At 47.4% G+C, this 14,072-nt stretch overlaps 1 protein-coding gene across 1 annotated transcript in view; it reads right to left on the bottom strand.

Annotated features, from left to right (window-relative positions):
- SPPL3 (signal peptide peptidase like 3) overlaps positions 1-14,072 on the bottom strand; it is a 170,210-nt gene that overhangs the window by 90,409 nt on the left and 65,729 nt on the right. Inside the window, exon 4 of the mRNA XM_029619105.1 lies at positions 10,627-10,746. Coding sequence (XP_029474965.1) covers positions 10,627-10,746 — 120 coding nt within the window. The remainder of the gene's footprint in view (positions 1-10,626; positions 10,747-14,072) is intronic.

Raw genomic sequence — 14,072 nt, 5'->3', positions numbered from 1 at the left:
ATGAGAGCTGTTTGAGGGTCTCATGATGGTCCTTTAATTCAGCCACTATTTGCTGAATCTGTTCACTGAACAGATTATCTCCTATACAGGGCAGGTCAGAAAGCCTGCTTGTACTTCTGGGCGAAGGTCAGAAGACTTGAGCCAGGCCCAGCGTCTTGCCGAAATGGCAGTTGCAGACACTCTAGTGGAGGTGTCAAAGATATCGTAAGCTGTTTTTCATCTTATGCTTTCCTGCCTCAAACCCCTTGTTGACAAGGATTTGAAGATGTTCTTGGAATTGGTCAGGCAGAGTTTCAGAGAAGGCCTGTATTTGCTTGAAAATTACCCTGTTGTATTGGGTCATGTACAGCTGGTAAGAAGCAATTCTGGAGATAAACATGGCCCCTTGGAACACTCGTCGGCCAATATTGTCTAGGAACTTGTGTTCCTTGACAGGAGGGGGTAGAGGAGTGAGGCTTCGTCCTTTTCGCTTTCTTTTGAGCTGATTCTACCACAACTGAGTGGTGGTCAAGCTGAGATTTTTGAAAGCCAGGGGCTGACTGTACTAGATAGGTAGTGTCAGCCTTTCTGTGTACTGGGGCAATGGATCCAGGGTTTTCCCAGTTCTTTTTGAGGAGGTCAAGAAGAACTTGATGAATGGGAATAGAAGTGATCACTTTAGGGGCATTCAGGAACTGGAGAAGCTCCATCATCTGGTGCCTATCATCTTGCTCCGTCTGAAGCTGAAAAGGAACCAATTCTGACATTTCCTTCACAAAATTAATGAAAGAAAGGTCCTCTGGAGGAGAACACTTTCTACTTTCAGTAGGAGAGGGAGGAGAAGGTAAGTCATCGGTGTCTGTGGAACTATCATCACCCCAGGTGTCATAAGGATCAGCAGGCTGACCTGTAGGACGAGAAGGGGGTTGGATACCCGAAGGGCCTGGCTGAGGCTCCGAGAAAATCGAAGGAATCACCGGGGGCACCATGGACGCCTTGGGGGGTATCGATGCCGGCATCGATGGCGCCGATGTGCATATCACCCCCGATGAATGAATCGGTGGCGAGGGACGACATGGCATCGATGGCTGAGGCAATACCCCCGAAGGAGGAATGCGGAACAGTGTTTCTCCTCCCGATGAAGCTGTCATCGGGGAGCGCACCGGAGCCATCGGAGACCCAGGAGTCACCGGTGGAAGGGCGGTCATGAGCGCCTTCATCCGGGATAGCAGTGGTGCCAGTGCTGCTGGAATCGGGTTGGTGACCGGTTCCACTCCCTGTGCCGGTGGAACCTGGAGTCGTTGCATCGCCTTGTCGATGGCCTCCTGGACCAGCCGGTCCAGTTCTTCCCGGAGACCTGGGGCAATCAGCCCCGGCTCCATGACGGAAGAGGGAGGCTGAGGCACAGTCGGCGGGACCACCTTTACAGGTGGAATTGCGACTCCCAAACCCCGATCGGGTGAGGGTGGCCTCGATGTCCCGGTCGCAGGAGTGGTCGGTGCCGTTCCTGGACGGTGCTTCTTCGATGGTGGCGAGGTCGATGATTTCGCTCCCTCAACAGTCCAAGACTTACAATGCCGATGGCGATGTTTCTCCCCCTCGATCCTGAGGGGGAGAAACTGGAGTCGATGGCCGTGAAGATGTCGATGGCGGGCACCAGACGGTTGTCGATGCTGGTGTGACTTCGACGGTGCAGGTTCCGATGGACGGCGTCGGGGTGTGAGCACGGAAAAGGAGTCCCATCTTCTCCATTCTGGCTTTGCGACCTTTTGGTGTCATGAGGGCACATTTGGTGCAAGTCAGGACATCATGCTCACGGCCTAAACACATTACACAGACTCCATGAGGGTCTGTGATAGACATGGTGCGAGTACAGTCCGGGCACCGATGAAACCCCGATGCCATGGCCATAAAAAAATCGAGCCGCGGTACAGTCGACGGCCAGTAGGCCGCGAGGGCCAAACTAGACTGTAATCGACGAAAAACGGTGAAAAACTTACTGGAGTACCGCAGCCTGAGAAAAGTTAGAGGGACCCCTGTGGGGCAATCTAATTTTAATTAACTCCATGAGGAAAATTCCTGTCAGGAATCTCTTCAGAGCTCCTAAACCGCGAGGCTACTGCTGCGTGGAAACAAAACTCTCTTTCTGAAACCTAAACTCAAGAATCCCCTCCCCCCCCCGCTCTCTTACCTCCCATGCTCTCTCACACGCTCCCCCCTCTCTCTCTCACACACACACATATTCTCTCACCAGGGCCCTTATCTTTGCTGTGAGCGGAGCACATTCACATCACACGGGGACCTTCCATCTTTGCCATGAATGGTGCGCCATGGGCCTTTTATCTTCGCCTCGAGTGGCACACGTCCCGCAGCACACGCAGGCCTTAGTCTTCACGTGCTCCATTCATGGCATGCCCGGGTCTCCTCTGCTATCTTCTGCGCAGAATTTGGCAATTCTGTACAGAAAGCAAATGTTGCTTACCTGATGTAACAGGTGTTCTCACAGGACAGCAGGATGTTAGTCCTCACAAATGGGTGACATCGAGGATGGAGCCCACCACGGAAAACTTCTGTCAAAGTTTAACAGAACTTTGACTGGCCCCTACTGGGCATGCCCAGCAAGGCACTGACCCTGCAGCCAGCAGGGGTCTCCCTTCAGTCTGATTTTCAAAGCTACAGGCAGTGCCTAAAAAAGTAAAAACTAAAACGAACCCAACACCGCGGGGTGGCGGGCGGGTTTCGTGAGGACTAACATCCTGCTGTCCTGTGAGAACACCTGTTACATCAGGTAAGCAACATTTGCTTTCTCACAGGACAAGCAGGATGGTTGTCCTCACAAATGGGTGAGTACCGAGCTGAGGATGTCCTGGCTTGCACCAAATGCACCCAACGACGTGCAACAGGCACAACAACTGGGGTGGAATTTGGGAAAGGGCATCCGCACCCTACCGGGAAGGTGGAAGGGTGTTGGTACATCATGTTGGAAAAAGGTTACGCAAGACAGATTGGCCGAAGATGGAGTCCTGTCTTCCAGCTTTGTCCAAACAATAGTGGGCTGCAAAGGTATGGAGAGAACTCCAGGTTGCAGCCCTGCAGATGTCAGGAAGCGGCACCGATCGAAGGTGAGCTACTGAAGTCGCCATGGCCCTCACAGAGTGTGCTTTAACACGGTCTTGAAAAGGAATGCCAGCTTGCTGATAGCAAAAAGAAATGCAGTCCGCCAACCAGGAGGAAAGAGCCTGCTTACCCACAGGTTGTCCCAACTTGTTAGGATGGAAGGAGACAAACAATTGAGTGCTCTTCCTGTGAGCAACTGTACGGTCTAGATAAAACGCTAGAGCTCGTTTACAGTCTAGGGTATGCAGAGTCTGTTCCCCAGAGTTGGAATGGGGCCTGGGAAAAAAGATAGGTAGTATGATGGATTGATGGATATGAAATGCAGAAACTACCTTAGGTAAAAATTTAGGGTGAGTGCGGAGCACCGCCCTGTCTTGCAGGAGTTTAGTGTAAGGCGGATAGGTGACTAAGGCCTGTAACTCACTAACCCTGCGAGCTGAAGTGATAGCCAATAGGAATAATACTTTCCATGTGAGATACTTCAATTCACAGGAGTGCAGAGGTTCGAAAGGTGGTTTCATTAGACGACCAAGAACCAGATTAAGGTCCCAAGATGGGGCCGGAGGACGTAAGGGTGGCTTCAGATGGAGCAAGCCTTTAAGAAAGCGTGTCACCAGGGGTTGCACTGAAATAGGGACACCTTCTATACCTTTATGGAAGGCGGCTACCGCACTGACATGCATCCTAATGGAAGAGGTCTTTAGACCGGATTCTGATAGGTGCCATAAGTAGTCCAAGAACTTAGAGATTGGACAGGAAAGGGGATCAAGGGACTGAGAAGTGCACCATGATGTATACCTTTTCCATTTATATGAATATGATCTTCTGGTGGAGGGCTTTCGTGAAGCTATCAGGACACGAGAAACCGAATCCGAAAGGTTAAAAGGCTGAAGGACTAACCTTTCAACATCCATGCCGTCAGGGACAAGGCTTGGAGGTTGGGATGGAGGAGGCATCCGTCGTTTTGAGTGAGCAGATGCGGATCCGTTCCCAGAGGGATGTGCCTGCGGATGGAGAGATCCTGGAGTATGGGAAACCACACTTGGCGTGGCCAGTGGGGAGCTATCAGGATCATGGTTCCCCTGTCCTGGCGTAGCTTCACGAGAGTCCTTGACAGAAGAGGAAGTGGAGGGAATGCATAAAGCAGACCTGTCGTCCACTTGAGGGAGAAGGCATCCCTCGGCTGAGAGTGTTGGCTCCGAATGAGAGAGCAGTAATCGTCCACTTTGTGGTTCTGAGGGGACGCAAAGAGGTCTATGCGGGGAAAACCCCACTTGTGAAACAGAGAGGTCACTACCAGAGGATCGAGTGACCACTCGTGTGGCTTGAAGACACGGCTCAGCTGGTCTGCCAATACATTGTCTACTCCCGGCAAGTAAGTGGCCTTGAGGTACATGGAATGGGAGAGGGCTTCTGCCCAAATCTGCGCAGCTTCCTGACACAGAAGGAAGGAGCCTGTGCCTCCCTGCTTGTTTATGTACCACATGGCCACTTGGTTGTCTGTCTGGATTAAGATTATCTGATCTGATAGATGATCTTGGAAAGTTCTGAGCGCGTAGCGAATTGCTCGAAGTTCCAAGAAATTTATCTGGTGTTCGGCTTCCTCTGGCGACCACAACCCTTGGGTTTGTAAATCGTCCACATGGGCCCCCCAACCGACGTGGGAAGCATCGGTGGTTAGGATTACCTGTGGATCTGGTAGGAGAAAGGGTAAGCCCTGAAGGAGATTGACTTGAGTCGTCCACCAGGTTAAAGACAGGCGTAGCGCTTGTGTAACTGTGACGATGTAGGACAGAGGCTGGAAAGCTTGAAGCCATTGGTGTCGCAGAGTCCATTGCGTTACTCTCATGGCTAGTCGGGTCAAGGGAGTGACTTGAACCGAGGATGCCATGTGTCCTAGGAGGATGAGGAATTGGCGAGCTGTGGCAGTGTGTTGAGACTGGAGCTGGCGAGCTAGAGACATGAGAGTTTGGACTCGTTGAAGTGGAAGGTAGGCTTTTGCCTGTAAGGTGTCCAAGTCTGCTCCAATGAAGGATAAGGTCTGAGATGGGACCAAGCAAGATTTCTCGTAATTGACAAGAAACCCTAAGGAGAGGAGTGTGTGAATTGTCAACTTTAGGGAGGATTGCGCAATTTGAGGGGTGGAGGCCCTGATTAGCCAATCGTCCAGATAGGGGTAGACGTGGACACCTTCCTTCCTGAGAAATGCTGCTACTACTACGAGACATTTGGTAAAGACTCGTGGAGCAGATGCCAGCCTGAAAGGTAGTACCCGGTATTGATAATGGTCGTGGCCTATCAGAAAACGCAGATACTTGCGATGAGATTGTGTTATCGCAATGTGGGTATAAGCGTCCTTGAGGTCAAGAGAGCACAGCCAATCCCCCTTTTGCAACAGAGGGAGCAAGGCGCCCAGGGTTACCATCTTGAACTTCTCTTTTCGTAGATACTTGTTGAGGGCCCGAAGGTCCAGAATTGGACGTAACCCCCCTGATTTCTTTGGTATTAGGAAGTATCTGGAATAGAATCCTTTCCCTTGTTGACAAGGAGGGACGGGTTCTATAGCATTTGACTGTAGAAGAAGGGATACTTCTTGATGTAATTGAGTCAAATGGCTGGTTAGACTCCATGCCTGAAGGGGCGGGGAGTCTGGCGGAAGTGTTATGAAGTTGAGGTGGTAACCCTGTGCGATAATTGCTAGCACCCACTGATCTGAGGTAATCTGTTTCCAACGGGGTAAGAAGTGGTACAGCCGACCTCCCACAGGGATGTGTGGAAGAGGGAGTTGGCATGTGCTCAATACAGGGAAGTCAAAGGCCCGCCGCAGGCCCAGGAGGTGGGGCTACAGTAGGTCTTTGCTTTCTCGGCTGACGAGGCTGAGGCCTGTTAGAGGACCGTGCAGGACGAGCCCTAGTTGACGGAGGGTAGTAGCGGCGTGGTCGAAAGAACGACTTCTTAGAGTCCTTCTTTTGCGGTTGCTTGGAGGTCACCTCAGGTGGGACAGATGAGAGTTGTTTCAACGTCTCATGGTGGTCTTTTAACTCCGCCACAATCTGTTGAATTTGTTCCCCAAACAAATTGTCGCCTAAGCAGGGCAAATCAGCAAGACGATCCTGGACCTCTGGGCGAAGGTTGGATGACTTTAACCAAGCCCAACGTCTGGCTGAGATGGCTGTGGCTGAAACCTTCGTGGAAGCATCGAATATGTCGTAGGCAGTCCTAATCTCGTGCTTCCCTGCCTCAAATCCCTTGTGAAGAAGGGCTTGAAGCTGCGGTTGGTATTGGTCCGGCAACGTGTCAGCATAGTCTTGCATCTGCTTAAGGATGGCTCTGTTGTATTGAGTCATGTAAAGTTGATATGAAGCTATGCATGAAATCAACATAGCTCCATGATACACTTTCCGTCCCACACTATCCAGGAACTTGTTGTCCCTGGTAGGTGGGGTAGAAGAGTGCGGCTTAAGACGCTTGGCCTTCTTCTGTGCGGACTCAACCACAACAGAGCGATGATCCAGTTGAGGTTTTTGGAAACCTGGTGCTGACTGGACAAGGTATGTGGAGTCAGCTTTCTTGTTAACTGGTGACACCGATGAAGGAGATTCCCAGTTTTTCTTGAGCAGATCCAAAAACACCTGGTGTATAGGGATGGAAGCGATGATTTTTGGAGCATCCAGAAATTGAAGTAGTTCCATCATCTGGTGTCTGTCATCAGCTTCAGATTGTAGTTGGAAAGGTACAACTTCTGACATCTCTTTCACAAAATTAATGAAAGATAGATCCTCAGGAGGAGATCTTTTTCTACTCTCTGTAGGAGATGGTGGCGAAGGCAAATCTGTGTCAGAAGAGGTATCATCATCATCACCCCAGGTATCGTAGGGATCATGTGGGGCTTGTAGCCCTGATGGACCTGGCTGAGGCTCTGAAGGCATCGATGGAAACCGAGGTGGAATCGGTGCGGTAGGTGGAACCAGAAATGGCATCGATGGCTTCGGTGCTGCCGATGGAATCGGTGCCTGGCGCGGAATCGATGGAGCCGAAGGGTAAATCGGTGGAGATATACCAGAAGGTACCGATGGAACTACCCCGGAAGGGGGAATTCGAAACGGTGTTTCTCCTGCCGATGAGAAACCAGTCGGAGACGGTGGTGTTGTCGATGGCACTGGAATCACCGATGGAAGGGCCGTCATGAGTGCCTCCATGCGGCTCAGTAGCGGTGCTAGCGCTTGTATCAACGGCTCGGTGGTCGGTTCCCTCCTCGGTGGCGAAGCCGGTGCCGGCATCGGTGCCGGGGGCGGCACTGGAACCGGTGCCGGAGACGGTGCCGATGGAGGTTGTAATTTCTTCATCGCTTTCTCGATGGCCTCCTGGACCAGCCGGTCCAGTTCTGCCCGGAGACCAGGGGTAAACATACCCGGCTCGACGGGAGAGGGAGGCTGAGGCAGGGCCGGAGGGACCACCGTAACCGGTGGGATCACGGCCCCCACACCCCGAGAGGGTGAGGGTTTCCTCGATGCCGGCGAACAAGACGTGGAGGGCGTCCGGTCTGTTCGCGGCTTCTTTGTTGGTGGCTCGGCTTGAGTAGAGGTCGATGGCTGTGGATCCTCGACAGGCCGAGACTTGTGCCGTCGATGGCGGTGCTTTTCCTTCCGATCCCCTCGCCCATCCGGGGAAGGGACGGGAGTCGACGGCCGAGAAGCGATCGATGGCGGACGGTCACCGGAGGGTTGACGATGATGGTACAACTTCGACGGTGACGGTTCCGATGACGTCGATGCTATCGATGGCGTTGGGGTGGGTGCATGGAAGAGGAGCCCCATCTTCTCCATCCTGGCTTTGCGACCCTTGGGTGTCATTAAGGCACATTTGGTGCAAGTCAGGACATCATGCTCACTACCCAAGCACATTACACAAACCCTGTGGGGGTCTGTGATGGACATAGTCCGGGTACAATCCGGACAACGACGGAACCCCGTTGCCATGGCTGGAAGCCAAAATTTAGGCTGGGGATCGGTAAGTGCCAACAGGCCTCGAGGGCCAAATTCGACGGTAGTCGATGGAAGGCAAAAAACTTACCGGGTTCCGTAAGATGACTAAAAAATTTGTCGAAGGGAGACCCCTGAGGGGCAAATTTTCTTAGGAAATTAATTTCCAAATTCCTGTCAGGAACGTGGTTAGAGAGCTCCTTTCACCGCGTGGCAACTGCTGCGCGGAAAAAAGAAGACTGAAGGGAGACCCCTGCTGGCTGCAGGGTCAGTGCCTTGCTGGGCATGCCCAGTAGGGGCCAGTCAAAGTTCTGTTAAACTTTGACAGAAGTTTTCCGTGGTGGGCTCCATCTTCGATGTCACCCATTTGTGAGGACAACCATCCTGCTTGTCCTGTGAGAAAATAGCAATTCTGCGCAAATTCTGCGCTCTGCAGTAGCGGAGCGCAGAATTTTCATAAGCAGCCTTTACAATTGCTGACAAGTATAACATTGTAACATGACGTGTGTTGCAATGTTGTAGTTTTTTTTAGGCAGTCTGACATTATAAGCTAAATAAAGACACTAAGCTACAAAACTGTAGAGTATTTTGAACTGATATGAGGTTATTTGACATTCCATCTAAGAACAGAGACTAGGTCATTTTACATTCAATCTAAGATTATAGAAGCATATCTACAACTAGAACAAGGATGAGGCCAGTTGACATTCCATTTAAGATTATAGAAAACATTCTTAGAACACACACAAGAGGTTGCTAACGCTGGAAAATTCCAAGAAAACCTTTACTTATGCAACAAGGATTAATTAACTTAGAGAATGAAAGAAAATTACCATACAACCATTCAGATTATCAACCTAATAAATGAAGGTTGACCGACGTGCCACAAATGCGCAGTAGAGAGCAGCTCTACTGCGCATGTGCGGGCGAGCACGTCGGTCTTAGGCAGCGTAAGGAAAAAAAAAAACATGGCGGCGGCGGGTGGCAGCGGCGGCCAGTAGCAAGGGAGGGAGGAGAGAGAGAGAGGGAGGGAGGACTGAGTGAGAGGGAGGGAGGGAGTGGGAGGGACGGAGAGAGGGAGTGGGAGGGAGTGACTGAGTTAGAGGGAGGGACTGAGTGAGAGGGAGGGAGGAGTGGGTGAGTGTGGGAGGGAGGTAGGGGGTGGGGAAGAGTGAGGGGAGAGGGAGAGGTGAGAGACAGGGATGTGAGTAAGTGGAAGGGTAAGAAGTTGTGGAGCAGAGAAAAAGGGAGTGGAGGAGGGCTGAGGGGGAGGGGATGGGATTGAGAGAGGGTGGGGAGTGACTGAGGGAAGGGGAGAGAGGTGGGAGTGACTGAGGGAAGGGGAGGGAGGTGAGAGTGAGGGGAAGAAGGCAGTGGGAGACAGAGGGTGAGGAAGACTGAGTGGAGGAAAGGGGAGGAGTGAACGAGGGGAAGGGGAGAGAGGGAGAAAAAGTGTAGAAGGGTGCTGTGTTAGAAAATGGACTGAAAACAAAATGTAATGTAGCCCGTTTTAACGGGCTTAACGGCTTGTTTGTTTATAATAGAAAGTCAATCTTAGCAATTTTGACAATTACATAACCTAGTTTAGGGGGTTGGAAATATACAAATGAAATTCTATACAGTGCTGTGTTATCAGTAAAATCATTTGACAGAGAGTTTATGCAAGTGTCTTGTGTGGCACTCTGCCTTTCCATAATGTATCTTATTTAATGTCTAAGATTTATATTATTTTATAGTATTTTAATTAAAAAATTCTCTACAGATAGTGGCTTTAAGCATTATTTTCAGAGGACCACAACAACCTGGATTTCTGTGACTGCAGAAGCATGCAGGCACAATGATAGTAGTTTGCCTAATCATGATCTGATCCAAGACAGCGGTAACAGAGATTATATCCATTGGTAATGACATCTTTCTACCCAAAAATACAGACCTTAAAAATCACTCAGAGAGACTAAGGGGGCATTGCAATGTACACATCTGCACAGTATCAGCACATGAGCATAAAAGCCTTGTACACGTTTCTAGCTTCAGCTACTGGACATTCTATATTTGATGGTACTGGATGGCATCACCTACATGGGACCGATTTAGCCTGGAGAAAAATCTTTCATCAACCATTATTTTTTTTAAGTTGATAAATATCTACTTTCAATCATTTTGCTGAGGATGCAGATTTTCTAATTGAATGGATGAGTTATAGGACATTCACTTTTTTCCATCATAGGTCCAATATAATAACTAGGGAATAGGTTATTGTTAGGCATGGAAACCTCTCTTTTTACACTCTAGTTACTATAAACCTGCTTATATTGATTCCCTGTTACATGTTCCTGTTACATGTTACATGTCCCTGTTACATGTTCCCTGTTACTTATGTTGATTCCCTGTTACATGTAACTGCTTTTCTGCACCATTGTTCAAATTGTAAAGTTTATTGCACCCCTGTTTCTTGTGAACCAGCATGATGGGACTACTGTCTTGAATGTTGGTATATAAAAAAACTTAAATAAATAAATAAATAATTGATGGAAATAGAAGTACCCACCTGCAGTGCATATTGTAAAGACTACTTGAACAGAGTCAAAAAAGAAAAACATGACTAGAAGGGAAACAGAGGCGCCGATGGGAAGAAACAGAGCCTGGGTAGAATCAATGGTCTGTATACCTGTAAAAATAAGAAAAAGAATCAGTATCACTAGAAATACTCCAACCTGCACATACCCAAAACCAACTTTCTGCTCTGTTGAGCACACCTGCCCCCAGATGCTGTAGCCATGCCTCCACCTGTCAAGTAGTACACAACTTTCCCAACACCCACCTTCCACTGTTGCTCTTTAGCTGGCTACTAAACATTCTCCAAACACTACTTAAATTCTCTTTCATGGGCTATATCTGCTACCTTGACCACACTCTCAATACAGACTATAAAGACAGAAACAAAGTCGCTTACCTGTTAACACGTATTCTCCATGAACAGCAGAACAGCCAGCCACACTAGTTAGGTGATGTCATCAGACAGAGCCAACTTGGTCTTTTATTCTCTCCCCTACCCCAGAAACTTCTGGAGTTCTTTCTGGGCATGTGTGTGAGTTCCCACACCAATGCTGTCGCATGTTTCTGCCTCAGACCATTTCTAAGCAACATCTTGAGGAGGAGGAGGGAGGGATTATGTGGCTATTTGTTCTGCTGCCAACGGAGAACACCCGTTACAGGTAAGCAACTTTGCTTTCTCCGTGGGCAAGCACCACAAAGCAGCCAAACAAGATGGGACTCTCCAGTTAAGGGTTGCGTTTACTTTTGTTTATACCTTTTTTTTTTTTTGTTTGGAACCTCTGGTCATTGTGCAGGAAGTTGAGTCTTCATTTTATGTTCAAACCTTTTATTGACTTTTCAGGACAGTTAACAGATACAGAAGGTAACAGATGATACATATTGTGCTCTTGTTACGGAGCACACATTTTCCAAGTTTTGTATCCGCTTGAGATTCCTGTTCCAAAAAATAGTGTTTTGTAAGTATGTATCGACAACCATGTTGGCTGCTTTGCAAATGTCTTATACCAACGAGTTTAAAGTAGCTAATGTTTTGGAACCAGTTCTTAGCAGATAGGCCTTTATCGGTTGTGGAACCTGATAGATTTTTGATTCATAACAATGTACTATACACATTGGAAAAACCATTTAGGCAATATTTGTTTTGTCACTGCATTTCCTTTCTTGTTTTTGTCAAAAGCTACGAATAGTTGAGAATTTTCTTAGTTCTAGGTAAAATAAGATTGCCCTTTTATAATCCCGTGCGTGGAATACTTATTTAGATTTATATTCTACTTTTTGCACTTTTTTCAGTGCTTCAAAGTGGATTACATTCAGGTACTGTAGGTATTTCCCTATCCCCAGAGGGCTTACAATCTAAGTTTGTACCTGAGGCAATAGAAGGTAAAGTGACTTGCCCAAGGTCACAAGGAGCGACAGCAGGACTCGAACCCTGGTCTCCTGGTTCATAGCCCATTGCTCTAACCACTAGGCTACTCCTCCACTTGGTTCTTTGGTGTTGGATGTAGCCTCAGAAAAAAAATAAAAGTAATGAGATTGTTTTGTCTAGATGGAAATGGGATACTGTTTTTGGCAGAAACGTGGGATGAGTGCAAAAGACCACACAATTTTTATAAGTTTGCATATATGGAGGATAGGTTACTAGGGCTTGTAGCTCACTTACTCTGCAGGCTGAAGTTATGGCTATTAGGACGAGTTTTCCAGGTCAAATTTCAAATCTACAATTGGCTCATATGTTGGTTTCATTAACTGCTGCGGTACCGAGTTAAGATCTCATTGCAGTGGTTGCGTTTTAATTGGAGGTTTTAATTGTAAAGACCTTTCATAAATTTGGCTACTAATGGATGATAGGAGACTGTTTGTCCATCTTTATGCTTATGATAAGCCATGGCATGCAGATGTACTTTCAGCAAGTTAAATGTTTAAACTGGCATAAAATGTATTAAATCAAATAAAACTGGAATGGTACAGGAAAAAGGATCTGACTTATGTTCGACACCAATTACTAAATCTTGTCCAGTTACAGATATATTATTTTCTCATGACTGGTTTCCTTGCTGCCAGTAGGATTTCATTCACTTCCTGTGGCAGCTGAAGTTTTTGAATCAGTTCCTTCTCAACATCCATACCTTTAGTGCTAGAGAGTAGAGGTTGAGATGGACAACTCTCCCTTTGTACAGAGTTAAAATGTTTAGTATCAATGGTACTCTTATGGTATGCTTTGTCATGAGAACCAGTTTTGGTGTGGTCAACATGGGGTTATTAGGATCATTCTTCCCTTGTCCCTTCACAATTTTAGTGTTGTTCTTGCTATTAAAGGAATTGGTGGGGAAAGCATAGGCCTTTGTTCCACAGTATGGTAAATGATTCCATCACTAGTGCTTGGTCTCTTGGAACAATATTGTTTCAGTTTGTAATTGGAAGGTGATGTGAATAGGTCTATGGTTGGTGTTCCCCATAGGTTGAAGAGGCACTGTAGAGTGGCTTCATTCAGTAACCACTTGTGGGGCTGAAGCTGACTGCTCAACCTTTTAGTATACTGTATTTCCCTGGGAGATAGTTAGCCAAGAGTTGCATTATGCCTTTCATTGCTAATCTCCAAATGTTTAATGCTTCTGTGCAAAGCTGGTAAGAGCTGTTCCACCTTGCTTGTTTATGTAAAACTTGGATTGTCCTTCCAAATCTGAATAGTTTCAATCTTTAGGTATTTTTCTAATACTCAAAAGGTCACTGTAGATCACTCATTTCTAAGATACTGATGTAAAGTGATGATTTGTTTTGTCTAAAGCCCTTGAGAACATAATGAACCAACATGAGCTCCTGAGTTATGATTTGATGCAGAGAATGTATGGGTTGTCCTCGCAGAAGTGTTTTTGTCTTTTTCCACCACTTCAGTAAGTCTAGAATTTCTTTCATTTTATAATTTTCTGGTTGAGTGGATGGGCTTTCTGATCCCAATGGTTTTGTTTTTTTAGGTGCCATTGGGCCTGCCTCACAAAGACATGAAACTTGTACAGTGGAAGCCATATCACCTAATATTTTCATGTATTTCCAAGCTACAGTCCATCTGGATTTGAAGAAAGATTGCATTAGCATCTATTTTCTTCACTCTTCGTAAGGAAGAAAGAGCTTTCTTCCCTTGACCATGATCAGTTCTGCCCCTATGAATTCTATGTGCTGACTCGGAATCAAGATGGATTTTTGGAAGCTCATTACAAATCTGTGCATGATGCTTAATACTTACTTTACATCTTTTAGAGAGTTTTCATAAGACATACTCTATATTAGTCAACCTATATATGGAAATACAAGCAAATTTTGCCTTTTTAGGTGAGCAGCTACTACTGCTACACATTTGGTAAAAAATCTTGGATCACTGCTAGACCAAAGTAAAGCATTCTGTGCTGGTAATGCTGGTCTTGTAGGGTATATCTTAAGGTG

The sequence above is a fragment of the Rhinatrema bivittatum genome, chromosome 11 (assembly GCF_901001135.1).
Source record: "Rhinatrema bivittatum chromosome 11, aRhiBiv1.1, whole genome shotgun sequence".
NCBI lineage: Eukaryota > Metazoa > Chordata > Amphibia > Gymnophiona > Rhinatrematidae > Rhinatrema > Rhinatrema bivittatum.
Note: the sequence above shows the minus strand (reverse complement) of the source record. Positions and strands in the feature narration are given on the sequence as shown.